This window comes from Lolium perenne, chromosome 7 (genome assembly GCF_019359855.2).
Source record: "Lolium perenne isolate Kyuss_39 chromosome 7, Kyuss_2.0, whole genome shotgun sequence".
Lineage (NCBI taxonomy): Eukaryota > Viridiplantae > Streptophyta > Magnoliopsida > Poales > Poaceae > Lolium > Lolium perenne.
The window spans coordinates 264586606-264600083 of NC_067250.2; the positions used below are offsets into that span (position 1 = coordinate 264586606).

The 13478-nt window shown below is 45.5% G+C and overlaps 1 protein-coding gene across 1 annotated transcript; it reads right to left on the bottom strand.

Annotated features, from left to right (window-relative positions):
* Positions 1-6923: 6923 nt before the first annotated feature.
* On the bottom strand, positions 6924-8581 carry LOC127311210 (GDSL esterase/lipase At5g37690). The gene is made up of 4 exons (XM_051341589.2): positions 8255-8581; positions 8035-8168; positions 7672-7923; positions 6924-7603 (listed from the first exon to the last, which is right to left on the bottom strand). The coding sequence occupies exons 1-4, from the start codon at positions 8505-8507 to the stop codon at positions 7109-7111; spliced, it is 1134 nt and encodes a 377-aa protein (XP_051197549.1). The 5' UTR covers positions 8508-8581; the 3' UTR covers positions 6924-7108.
* Positions 8582-13478: the final 4897 nt, after the last annotated feature.

Here is a 13478-nt window from a genome sequence, read left to right on the forward strand (position 1 = left end):
GCATCAGAGCATCTCCGCCCTGAGCCTAGATAGATACTCTACGAGATCATATTGTAGTTGAGCGTGAACATTGCTGCCATGAATCCCCGTACACATGGCGAGGAAATCAGCAAACTCTGGAGGCATCTGGTGATCAACCTCCGCAAGACGTCCCTAACACTCGTAGGGACCAACATGCCTGGCTCGAGTCCCGCGGTCATTCCCGATGATCATACTGTGCATGATCACACAAGCTTGCATCAGCTCCCACAGTTGGTCCTGAGACCAGGAAAGAGCAGGATGCCAAACAATAGCAAATTTAGCTTCAAGCAGACCAAATGCTCACTCGACATCCGTCCGCCTAGTGCTCAGCAAAGTGGCAATTCTTCTGACACGTTGGTGCGGGGACTGTCTTGTCAAATGTCATCCATGTTGGATAGATACCATCGGCTAGATAGTAGCCTTTGGTGTATTGGTTGACATTGACCTCATAGTTGCATGGTGGAGCATCACCTTCCACAAGTTTCGAGAACACCGGAGAGCACTGCAGCACGTTGATGTCATTATGTTCTTCCATGACCAATGCATAAAATTGATGCTTTCAAGCATTCCAGGAAATCACTCTCGCTGCATTCTGTGCCATGATCCTAGCAGTATCTACTTCGGTTGGCCCTCTCAAATAGTACATGTCAAACTTCCCTACCACGGCTCGGTAGAATCAGTACATGCACTCAATGGCAATGGACTCACTCGCGCGAAGGTAGTCGTCTTGTGCATCGGAAGGTGCTCCATATGCAAGCATCCTCATGGCGGCGGTGCATTTCTAGTTCGACGAGAAGCCAGCCGCGCCAACGACATCGTACTTCAACCTTAAGTAGGGGTCGAACTCTCTCACGCCATGAAGGATATCCATGAACAAGTCCTTTCTCATCCTATATCGCCGCCGAAAATTGTTGGCATGTGTTGCATTGTCTGAAAAGTAGTCGTTCTACATACACCTAGGCAAAGTTTGGGCCGGGTCGGGCTTAAAAAAGCTCGGTGGTAAAAAGTCTGGCCTGAGCCCGGCCCGCCCCGACTATCGGGCCTGTAATTTAAGCCCGAACCTAGCCTGACCAGGCTAAAATACGCAAAATGAAGGCCTGAGCCCGGCCCTGCCCGACGTTCAGGCTCAGATTTCAGGCCCGAGCCTGACCCGGGATTTTCGGGCCAGTTCGGGCTGGGCCATCCGGGCCGTGTTGCCCATGCCCAGCTGTAGTTCTACAACATAGTATGACCCTCCAACCTCTGCCAGGGCTTCAAATTTTTTTCTTCCCGGCCTTGAACCTCCACGGCGCGGCCTCTTCTTCTCCTCGGCTTCATCAAGCATTTTTTGAAGGCAAGCAATGATCGCCAAGTGCTCGTGATCGTCGTTGTCGTAGGCTACTTCGTCAACACTCATTTGTTGGATCATCTCGTCGTCCTATCCATGTCTATGACACAAATCAATAGTTAGAAATCCGCGGTGGCAATGGGGACAACGAATGGCGATGGGCGGCGCCTACCAAATGTTAAAAAACATTTTGGTATATATTAATTTTTTCATGGTAGAGGATTTCACAAAACCATTATCTTGAGCATCCATGGTGGAGGTGCACTAGCCCATAGTGGGGCGAGCAGCAGGTTGCAAGGTCAAGGACGAGCAACAGGCGGCAGCCGGGGAGGCGCGAGGCGTGTGGTGGTGTGGCGATTGTTGGCGACCAGTCAGGCGAGCCCGATCTAGGTAGCATGCTGGCTCGATCTGGGCCACATGGACCCAATCTAGGTCGTGCGGGTCGTGGCTGTTGCACGTACCTCGTCAACCCTGGGGGTTATGGCTGGTTGTGCTATGATGGTGGGCACCATGTTGCATATGTCGATGATGCGTCTGTCGTTTCGTACTGTGGTGGAGGTTGTCTTAACTAGCTTCGTTATCACTAGGCGGCGGATGGCGACATGTGGGGCTCTTCGTTGTCATCTAAGAATAAAGGTGTCAGTCCTCGGGTTTCTCTCGCGACAAGATGAAGATCTGTTGGATGCTTGTCCTCCTTGATCTTGTCGGAGTGCGAGTTCCGGAAGGCTCTGAAGACGAACTCACTTGGGCAACTCATGCCTGGAGATTGCTGGATCAGATGACATTCGGTCGTGCGTTCTGACCGCGTGGTTTCATAAGGAGCGGCGCGAAGATGTGCCATATGTTGTCATCGTGGGAAACGTATTTTTTTGGTTCCATTGTGAAGTCGGAGACGGAGAATGGCATGGAAGACATGCTTTGAGGACTGGTGCCGATGGTTCGAGGCTTTGGGTCGAAGGTGAACTTGCTTTCTGTTTCGGGCTTCATAGCAAGGACATGCGTGTGAGGGCGTCAACACATGAGAAGTTCAATGTCCTACCTTTCAGGGCGAAAACCGAAAGTCTAGCCTTAACTGATTGTGCCTGGGTATTGTTTTGAGAGCGGTGATTTTCTTTTGGGTGAAAACCTACGATCTATAATCGGGTGATGACGATGCTTGTGCATTGCTTTCTTCTTGAAGACCTCATATAGGGAGAACTTGGACTTTGTGTTGTCTTGGTGTTGTTTGTGTTACTGTTGTAAGGACTAAAATATTACAGCGGATTTTTTTTCTTTCATCTTGTGCATCCATACTAGCAGCGTTGTTGCAGATGCTACATGTAATGGACATCTTCATGATATTAATACGTTTCCTTCTACTAAAGAGAAGACAACCAGTCCAAACATGAGCGTGTCTCTTTGATAGCAAGAAGTGGACGGATTGTGCTAAATTGAACACACGGAAGGAACATGAGCTGACGGCAATCGAGAGGCTCTGTAGCGAAATCTTCATGGTCCACGCCCGTCCTACTCGCGCTAAAGAAGGGGAGGACGAGTTCCATTAAAGTTTCAGAAAATGGACAGGGGCTCCGCTCGACCAACGGACATGACCGATGCATTCTTATCCACAGGGAATGGAGGCACACCCAACACTTGAGCTGCTAGCTCGTGTTGTGGCGGTGACATGTGCGGCATGCACATTTAGCATTATAAACTTGGAGAAAAAAATGATATGTTCTGCCAAGCAGCATGCGAGTGAGTAGCTTTATTGTGTGCAAAAACCTTTAATACCATCTCATCCGGGAGGTTTATTCGGCCATATTGGTGCTCAGAATGAATTTTCGAGTGGAGTGATCGATACATGTCAACTCTCGGTGTAGGGTAATGGAAAGGAAGATATGGTGCGAAGCGCTGCTGCTGTCACACCATGGTTCCGGCTCCACCTTTTTTTAATCTCTTTTGGTGGCAATATAATTTGCTGGAGGAAGGATGGAAGAAGATGATACGCGGTCACGTCGACGCCAACCTCGAAGGCTTTACGAGGAGATCAAGGTTGGCATATACGAACGCGTGTAAATATTAGCATAAATAACTTTTTAATGGATGTTCAATATAAAATAATCTTACCTCGAAAATAATTTGATGAGTAACACTCCGCTGGCCTAGGGCGGCATGCTCTATAGCATGCCTCCATGGTTAATAAATAGTGCTACTTGGAGGTTTAGAATGGCTCCAAGCACTTCGTTTGGTTGCCTGCATCTCCCTTGGCTCGCATCGGGCCAGCAATTTTCCGTCCGTTTAGTTGCCTGAGCCGAGCCGCGTTCTTGCATTAACCGGTACTCAAAGCACCCCTGGGATAGGCCTGGAGGAACGCCCGAAATGGCAGTTTCTCTAGGGCCAGGCCCGTTGCGGCCAGAAGGCTGCACGCGTGGGGAAGGGAGGCGGAGACGCCGCGTCCCTTCGGGAACAGCGCCATAATTAGCCTCACCGTTCCCCTCTCCTTCCTCTCACTCGCGACCACACTCTCACCCCCCAAACTGTCACATCACCCAGCGGTTCCCCTCCCGCCGACCAATCCTCCGCACCGCCGCACGGATGAGCACCGGTACCGGAGGAGGAGACATCGGCGAGCAGCACCGCGACATCGGCCGCAATCTGCTCCGCAGTCTTCATCGCCATCTCGACTTCGCCCGCGCCCTTGAGCTCGTCCTCGGCCGGAACAATGGCGGTAACGACCTCTCCTTCTCACATTCGTACTCGTTCTGGCAGAACATGTCATTCTCGGGCATTTCCGATGACATGCACATTAGATATGTTAGGGTTTCCATTAGGATAGCGGTCGGATTGACGTTTGCAAGGTGTTCGTCCCCATTTCTTGCTGTTCTTGTCCAGTTCTTGCTTTTCAAGGTCTCGATTTGCTTAGATCCGTTACTATAGTGTCGGATTGCGGTAGATCCTTCCTAGACCGGGCTTTGGATTGCTGAAACTGGTAGATCTTACTGTGCATGCATAGAGGCGAATGTTTTTTGTGCTCGGGTTTACCATGTTGTCATTATTGTGCGAAAGATTAAGCCGAGTCGCGCTAGTTTCTTCTGACGCAAGAGGAGTGGGAGGACTTGAAGAAGGAAGTTGCAATGCTTAAGAATATGCAGAGAACACAAGCACAAGTGATGAGAGCTAAGAAACAGGAATGTGAGGCAGAAAAAAAGGATTTGGAGGCTGAGAAGAGAAAGCTAGAGTATGACATATACGATCTGCTTCAAGTGAACTTTGAAATCAAGGACAAGCTCAAGAGGATCAGAGCTACTTGTGACGAGTGATGAATGTGATGTAGATGTACTGTACGAGAATTTGTCATGTGGCCTAAGTATAATTTGTAATGTACCCTAAGTACCACTCGTAATGTACTCAATTTGAAGTGCTACTTGTGTTGTTTCTTGATTGAACTAGGCCAATGATTATAACCTGGGATCATAGTATGAGAAGATGATTGATCAGAACCTATGACATGACTTAACATGACCAAGCCATTGGTTCTGTTCAAACATCTCCTACATATGTTCTTATTGTATGAGGCCTCTGATACCCTGCTTTGCATGTTTCTGCTTCTTCAGTTCTGCATTGGCCAATGATTCAACTATGGCACAACGGCAGGCATGGTACTGCCCTCAAACTTAGTCATGTGTGCCATATTACTGGCACACTAGACTTAGTTTGGGGACAGTCCCTTTGCCTGCAGAGTGATCCTACATATGAGGCCTCATTTTCGTATGTCTGGTGCATTGGCCAATGATTCAACAAAGGCACAATGGAAGGATAGGTGGTGGCCTCAAACTTAGTCATTTGTGCCACTGTCGTAGCACACTACACTTAGTTTGTGGTCACTCCCTATGTCTGTCGTGTGAGCAAATGTATGAGGCCTTACTAATGTTATCAATGTCCATTTTCATCTACACTACTTTTGAGCAGGCACACCTCTAATTGCTTGTGTTGTTCTGGCAAATTGAGAAGATCATGCTTGTGTTACCTGCCGAGGTTCCCGGCGAGGGACCGACGAAGAAGCGTCGTGGAAGGCCGGCTAAGGTCGGCCACTTCCACGAGGAGCCAGGGCCGGACCACTTCCTCAAAATCATCTTCAAGCCCACCTTCGACCGGCTCATGATCCATAATGCTTTCGTCAAGTGGTTCGGAGAAATCCCTTCCAACATCATCGTCACCACCAACACCGGATGCAACTCGAGGATGACTACGAGGAGAGAAGGCGATGACGCATTCATCGACCAGGGATGGACGGCCTTCGCCGTCTCCCATCAGCTGAAGGTAGGCCAGTTCGTCACCTTCAGGAAGGTGTCCTCCTTGGAGTACAGTGTGGTCATCTTCGACAACACCTGCACTGAGGTGGTGAGCAGGTGCCCGTACCATGGCGATGACACCAGGTGCGTCGTCTTCGAGCACCATGTCTGAAGCTAACCTGGTACCAGGTCGTGTCAAGTGTGTTGAACTATGATCCTGTCTGTCGTGCCTAGAACTATGATCGTGTCTGTAAAATATTGTGTCGTGAACTTGTGTCGTCTATGATCACTGCTAAGTTCTCTATCGTCTATGATTATGTTCTTACTTGTGCTGTTGACCGCTGGTAACCTCACCAATGAAGGGAAGAGGTTACCAGAACCGGATTATGGGTTGCAACCAAACAGCAGAGACGCCGTTCTGGGCTGCTACAAGGCCTACCAAACGGCCAGAGCTCAAATCTCCACGGGGCCGAGAAATCTCCGCCACCAAACAAAGTCACTTTTATTGCCCATGGCCCGTCTTGAACACGCACGGGTCCTTTCCGCTGCGCCAGTGACGCAGGAAATCGGCCCAGACAACCAAACACGCCCTTAATTACAAGAATGTAGGTGTGTCGAACAACGCTGGTACTTGAAGCCGAGCTGGTGTGCAAAATAGGTATCAACACCTCACTAGCCATCCGGGCTAGGCTTGGTTCACTTGTTAGCATGCTCAATTGCATGGCTACATGGTTTAAAGCTTCATGAGCATGACTTGTAGGGCCAGGGAGCCAGACTATTGATCATGACTCCTTGGCTAGAGCGTCATGCTATGAAGGGGAAGTGCCGCTCCTGCTGGCACACCCCTGTTCAGGCTACGCCTGTTTATATCTTTCGCAACAATAATTTGTTGGAGGAAGGGCGTAATGAGACGACACACGATCACGTTGGACGCTTGGGCTTTTCGAGGAGATCAAGCTTGGGGCGATCATGTGTGAATTTTGGCAAAAATATTTTATGAAAGTTCAACATAAAATAAACTTGCCTCGAAAACAATTTGGTGAGTAACCCTTTTCATGACGTCGTGGCCTAGGGTGGCATATGCTCTATAGCATGGCTCCATGGTTCATGTTGGCATGTTAAATTTCATGGCTGATGGCTCTGTGCCGTCAGGGTGTCATGCTACTAAGTATTACTCCTTGGGGACAAGAGTTATGCATAAGAGTTTTTTTAATATTATTATTTAAATAGGGCTATTGTGCCAAATTTCCAAGCAAAGTTTATCTTTGTTCGAAAGTTTTGGGTGCGTGCCTGCATTCGGGATGGAATAAAGCATCGACCCACATTGTTCCACACTTGTAGATGGTACTTTCGGTGCTAAAAGGTAATTACAGCGTACAAAATCATGTAAATAAAAAAGTTATCTTTATCGAAAAAAAGTTATTAAATTTTATGCAACAACATATTTAATTAATTACTCACTTCTATGCAAATTATGTGTCGCTGATTACTATATGGATGGGAGGGGATAGCTCTTTTCTGCAAGTTGCTTGAAACTAATAGGCGTGGTAAACTGGGCCGGGCCACGGAAGAATGCCTGGGCCGCAAGCTCGGCCGCCCGCTGGGTGGCATGGATCCAATCCCAGTAGATGTAGCCATCACGGTTCTCACATATTCTCGAGGTTGGCAAGCAATCGCCCTCCGCACCCAGCTTCCCGCTCCCGCAGCACGCGCTAGCCGTGTCAACGAAACCTGCGGCCTGCGGGTGAGCGATGATGTCTAGCCTGTGGGCGAAGTTGTCGGCGAGCGAGTAGGCGAGGCCCGGGAGTTTGGGCGCTAGGCCGCCGGCGAGGAAGGAGCTGAGGGCGCCATTGAACCCCACCACGAGCTCGTTTAGGCCATTGTCGCACGCGCCGGTCGCTGTGTGCGCGCGTACCCGAGGGATGCACCCGGTTGCGCCCGCGTTGATGATCCCGATCTTCCTCGCACCCATCGTGTACAGATCCTATACATATGATTGGTTAGAAGCGGTTAGCTGTTTGATCTTTTGGACTACTATATTCAAGCAATAACCGTGATGGTGGCGGAGTAGTTGGACATGAGGCTGTCGTAGAGCGCGGCGGCGTCGCTCTGTGTCGCCGACTTGTTCTTGGCTTGCTGCTCCAGCACGAACTGGTACAGGTCGTTGCTGCCGATGCCGAGGATGAAGAAGGATCTGGCGAGGTGGTCGCTCACAACTTGGGATCCTTCCTTGGCCTCCATCGCCAGTTTTGACAGATGAAAGTACTTGACCTGCTTCGACAACGGGATGTTGTTCCCGGCGTTCTGCACCCAAATTTCCAGATGAATAATATCTCTCTCGATCTGGCTTAACTTAATAGTTTGGTACTAATATACTACAGTACCAATTCTTTGTAAGTAGTAGCTAGCACTTACCGTTGAATCGAGAATCCCAGCTCCGGCGGAAGCGTAGCTTACTCCTCCATGTAGAGCACTCCGGACCAGCTGACGATGATGCGCTTCCAGGGACAGGTACGCCGGAGGGCTCCTCTTGAACCCCAGATTTTTTGCTGCATGATGAGTTACAGAAATTAGTACATCATCATTTCTCCACGAATTGATATGATCGGCTGATCAAAAGCACGTGCATACGTACCGATGTAGTCGGCGATGTTGTAGCCATTGCTGTACCTTCCGGTGGGCATAGGTCCTCCGGGGAAGTCGACGCCATAGAAGGGCCTGAGGGCATTTGGGACACTTTTCCCCAGCAAGTAGTTGTTGTTGCCCACGTCGAGTGTCGAATCCCCCAGCACATAAATCGCTGGCACAGCTCTTGCGCTCTTAAAAGAAGGCTGGAACCCGGCGACGGCACAAAGCACCATGATAATGCCAGCAACAACACCCTTCATGGCCTTGTTAAAAGATGGCTAGGGGGAGCTTAACTCTAAAGCTTCTGTACAGTATTTAGCTATTTAATCAAGTACTCAGCACTGATTGAAATAAGGTAGTAGCTAGGCAAGAGGCAGCTACTTATAGGCCCGAGCTAGTTTTGGGTCGACCCTACAAAGGTCCTTATCGTCAGGTACAATAGTTTACAGATCATCTTCAGGTGAGTGCTGAACCACCGCAAAAGTAGGAAAATAAACGAACACACAAGCGGACTCATACAGTACTATGTACAAATAAAACCAAGTGTCTCGCTTTATTAGTCTCTTAATAAGGTTAGCACCCACGATTACTCGGTTGGAGCGTCTGCAGTCTCCCTGACAACTGTTGAGATCGTCCTTTCCATCATTTGATATTTTCGTTTTGGTTGGTTTGAGATAGCTTATCACATGCACCACGTGATGCATCATTTGATATTTTGGTTTAACAACTAACGTACTTATTCCTCAGCTGACGGAGGTGTGATGCCCCGACATGTCCGTTGGTGAAATGATACTTTTGAAATACCTCTTTTGGTTCAAGAAGAAGTGATGCATGCATCTTTCTAGTTCAGTTAGATGATGCCTTTTGGCCCTTTGTATGGGGCAGTTACTATGTTAGCAAGCCTTGTAATATCACTCAGTTTCACTGCCAAGTGCCAGCCTTTCTCTTAGGGTGCTATATTTTGGACTTCCATATATATATGCATGTAATGGATACTTTAAGTTGGATGTGTTGATCATGGTATATGCTTTCTCTGTCAGCTTGAGTTTGACAGTTTGTCTCACAATTTATGTGTGTTTTCGATGCATAAGATCATCTGGAAAGTCTTGAACTGGAATATTAGGGGTCTTAATGACCCAGCTAAATGGACACTCATTTTTGATAAAATTCGAGAGAGTGTCATGTTATCTTTTTGCAGGAATAAAAAAGGGAACATGTTGACATCACATTCCTCAGACAGTTCTGTCCTAGAAACTTTGACTCATTTGCCTTCTTTCCTTCTGTTGGCCGATCAGGAGGTATCATAACTATTTGGGATAGTTTAGTATTTTCTGGAGCTGAAGTTTTCCAGAATAAATATGCCCTCTCAGTAAAGTTTCATGCCACCAAATATGATACTTATTGGACTTTGACCAATATTTATGCTCCTTGTACTGATAATAAACAATTACAGTTCTTGCAGTGGATGCATGACTACATATTCCCTTAGCTGAAAATTATATGATGGTTGCTGATTTTAATCTTATTAGATCACCACAAGATAGTAACAGATCATGTGACAATATTAATGAAATGATTTTTATTCAATGAGACAATTAGTCATCTTGGTTTAGTTGATATCCCCCTTAAGGGAAGAAAATATACTTGGAGCAACATGCAAAATACTCCCTGCTTCAGAGACTGGATTGGTTTTTTTTTTCTTCCGGCTTGGACTGAAAATTTCCCAAATACTATGGCTGCTCCTCTTGCTATGACCACCTCAGACCATGTCCCATGTGTAATTTCTATAGAAACTGCCATCCCCAAGTCTCGGGACTTCAGATTTGAAAATCATTGGTTAAATATGAAGGATTTTTACCATTAGTTCAAGGAGCTTGGACTCAGTCTATTCATTATGCAGATGCAGCTAAGAGAATCGCTGCTAAGTTTAAGATTTTCGCAAAGATCTTAAGACATGGGCTAGAAAGCTATCATCCATTAAGAAAGATATAGCTGATTTGGATTCACATCTCCCTCATGGATGCCATTGAAAATTTCAGAGACCTCTATGCTATGAAAATTTCATTCTGAGCTGCCATGAAAAGGCACTTTGCCACTCTTCTGCAAAAACAATTGTCCTACTAGAAACAGAGGGGGGAAATTAAATGGGTGACTTTGGGGGATGAAAATTCTATGTTATTTCATTCTACGGCCTCAAGTCAGAAAAGAAAGAATCATATAGCTACTATCACTGATACCTCTGGTGCTCCTGTAAGTGATCATAATTCTAAGGCCACTTTGCTTCTACAAGCCTATAAGGAGAGTCTGGGACAGACTGAGAACACTGCCTCTATCTCTCCCTTTGCACATTTGTTGCATAATGACATTGATCTTGCTTTTTAGAAGCCCCTTTCACTCATGATGAAATTGATGCATTCATTAAGGATTTTTCCCAATAACAACTCTCCAAGGCCTGATGGGTTCAATGCTGAATTTCTTAGAAAATGTTGGCCTATCATCAAGAAAGATTTCTATGATCTTTTTGATCAATTCCATCAAGGCAATCTCTGTCTCCAGAGTATAAATAGTTGTTACATTACTCTTGTGCCAAAGAAAGATAATGCTGAGACTGTGCATGACTTCAGACCAATTTCTCTCTTGAACTGTACTCTAAAGCTAATCACCAAGCTACTAGCTAATAGGCTCCAAACTATCATCTGGAGCATCATTCACGAAAATCAGTATGAATTTATCAAGTCTAGAACTATACAGGATTGCTTAGCCTGGGTTTATGAGTACCTGCATTACTATCATAAATCTAGAAAGGAGGTTGTAGCGCTCCCTCAAAATTGACTTTGAAAAGGCATTTGATAAAGTGAATCACTCTTTCATTTTGGCAGTACTAGAGGCTAAGGGTTTTGGACCAATTTGGTGCTCCTGGATTAAACAGATACTTGATTCAGCAACCTCTTCTGTTCTCCTAAATGGCATTCCTGGATTCTTTTTTCAGTGTAAGAGAGGGATAAGGCAGGGTGACCCCCTTTCACTTCTGCTTTTTTTCCTGGCTGCTGATGTGCTTCAGTCTCTTGTTAATGAAGCAATGGTTGATGGTCTTCTCACTAGACCTCTGGCTTTACAATGCTCCCCTTCCTTTCCTATCCTGCAATATGCTGATGACACTCTTATCATTCTTCAGGCAGATGTGCAACAGCTTAGGCATCTATAGCAGTTGCTTCAGGTTTTTGGGGATGCTTCTGGCTTGAGAGTCAGTTTTTTTTTTTTCCAAATCCAGCCTAATACCAATCAATGTTGCTGAGTATAGGGTAACTCTTTTCACTACATCACTTGATTGTCAACAAGGGAGTTTGCCCATCACCTATTTGGGGCTGCCTTTAAGCACAACTAAGCCTAGAAAAGAATTTTTCCTGCCCCTAATACAAATTGTTCAGAGAAGACTACCAGCATGTGCAATGTACTTGAATTATGGCAGTAAACTCAGGATGGTTAATTCAGTTCTTTCATCTCTACACATGTTCTATCTTTTCTCTCTCAAGATTTACCAATGGGTGATAGATGAAGTTGATAAATATAAAAGGCATTGTCTCTGGAGGGATAAAGGTTTACAGAAAAAATCTCCTCCTCTGGCTGCATGGGAGTTAGTCTGCAGGCCAAAAGATCAAGGGGGATTGGGGGTTCTTAACCTTTCTGTTCAGAATGATTACCTGCTTATGAAACATATGCATAAATTCTACAACAAATCTGACCTGCCTTGGGTTAAAATGTCATGGGAATTATACTATTCGATCTCCCTACCTCCTGCTAGAACAAGAGAAGTCTCTTTTTGGTGGAGAGATTGTTTAAAGATGCTCCCAGCCTTCAAAAATGTGGCTGTGTGTGATTTCATCCAAGGAAATTCTATTCTTCTTTGGTAGCATAAATGGGTTGTTGCTCCTTTAATGAAACCTGGCCTCATCTTTATTCCTTTTGCAAGGATGAGGACATTTCTATTAATCAAGCTCTTATTGCACAAGAGGTGTCTAATCTATTTCATCTACCTCTTTCCGAAGAAGCTCTGCCACAATTTCACCTTTTTCAAGCCCTGCTTTTGAATCTTGAACCGGCTGCTGGTTCTGATGTTTGGACAGTTTTCGGGAATTCTGTAAGCACTAAGGCATCTAAAGTGTATAAATCCCTCACGGACTTGGGTGGCTCTGTACCAACCCTGAAATGGATGTTGTCAGCAGAAGCACAAAGTTTTCTGTTGGCTTTTGATTCATAATCGTCTCAATACAAGAGCAATGCTGCAAAGGAAGAATTTTTTTCATGGAAAATTATTCTTGCATTCTCTGTGGCCAAGATGAGTTGGAATCCAGATACTACTTATCTTTTAAATGTCCCTTTGCTAAGATGTGTTGGCATTTTCTTTTCCTAGATTGGACACCTCCTCAGCAAATGGATATTCAGAGTATTATCACAAGTTTAAAATTGTCCCGCAAAGTACCTTTTTTTCATGGAATTGATTATGCTGACTACTTGGGATATTTGGACGACTAGAAATAATTTCATCTTCAAAAGCATTGCACCTAATATCTACAGATGTAGAAGAAAATTCAAGGAAGGTATTTCTCTTCTTCTGCACAAGGCTCCTAGAAAGTCTTATGTTGTTCTCCATACATGGGTTGAGAGATTTTGATAATACTGGATTTTTTTTTCTTTCTTCTCGTTTTAGGTCTATGGCCTTCTAGATAGCCAGCCATTGCTTATCTCTAGCAATTGCTTCTCATGTACATAAACTCTTTAAAAAATTATAAATATACATAGTGGGGAAACCCACTGATTTGCCTTTAAAATACCCCTTTTAACACAAAATCTTCTAGAGGGATTATTGTATTCTCCGTTTCATCAAACAATGGAATGGATGATGAAACTGATTTGCGTATAACATCCTCTTTATAAGATCGGAAAACTTGACCCCTAAGCATCTCTAACACTGGTACTATAGTTGTCCATCTATTGTTGATTCTTGGATAGACGTGTTTAACGAGCATGAACATCAAACAAATTAAGCATTATTCATATAATCATACAATCTGATATCACAGCTCAGCTAAGATGCGGTTTTTCCCTACTCGTTATCATTTCTCACAATGGATTTGTATTTTTGATCTTGTTTTGATCTACTATAGAGCGATGGCGTCCAACTTGTAGTGGTGCATTATGAATAAAAAGAACGGCTGCAAGTTATAGGCAAC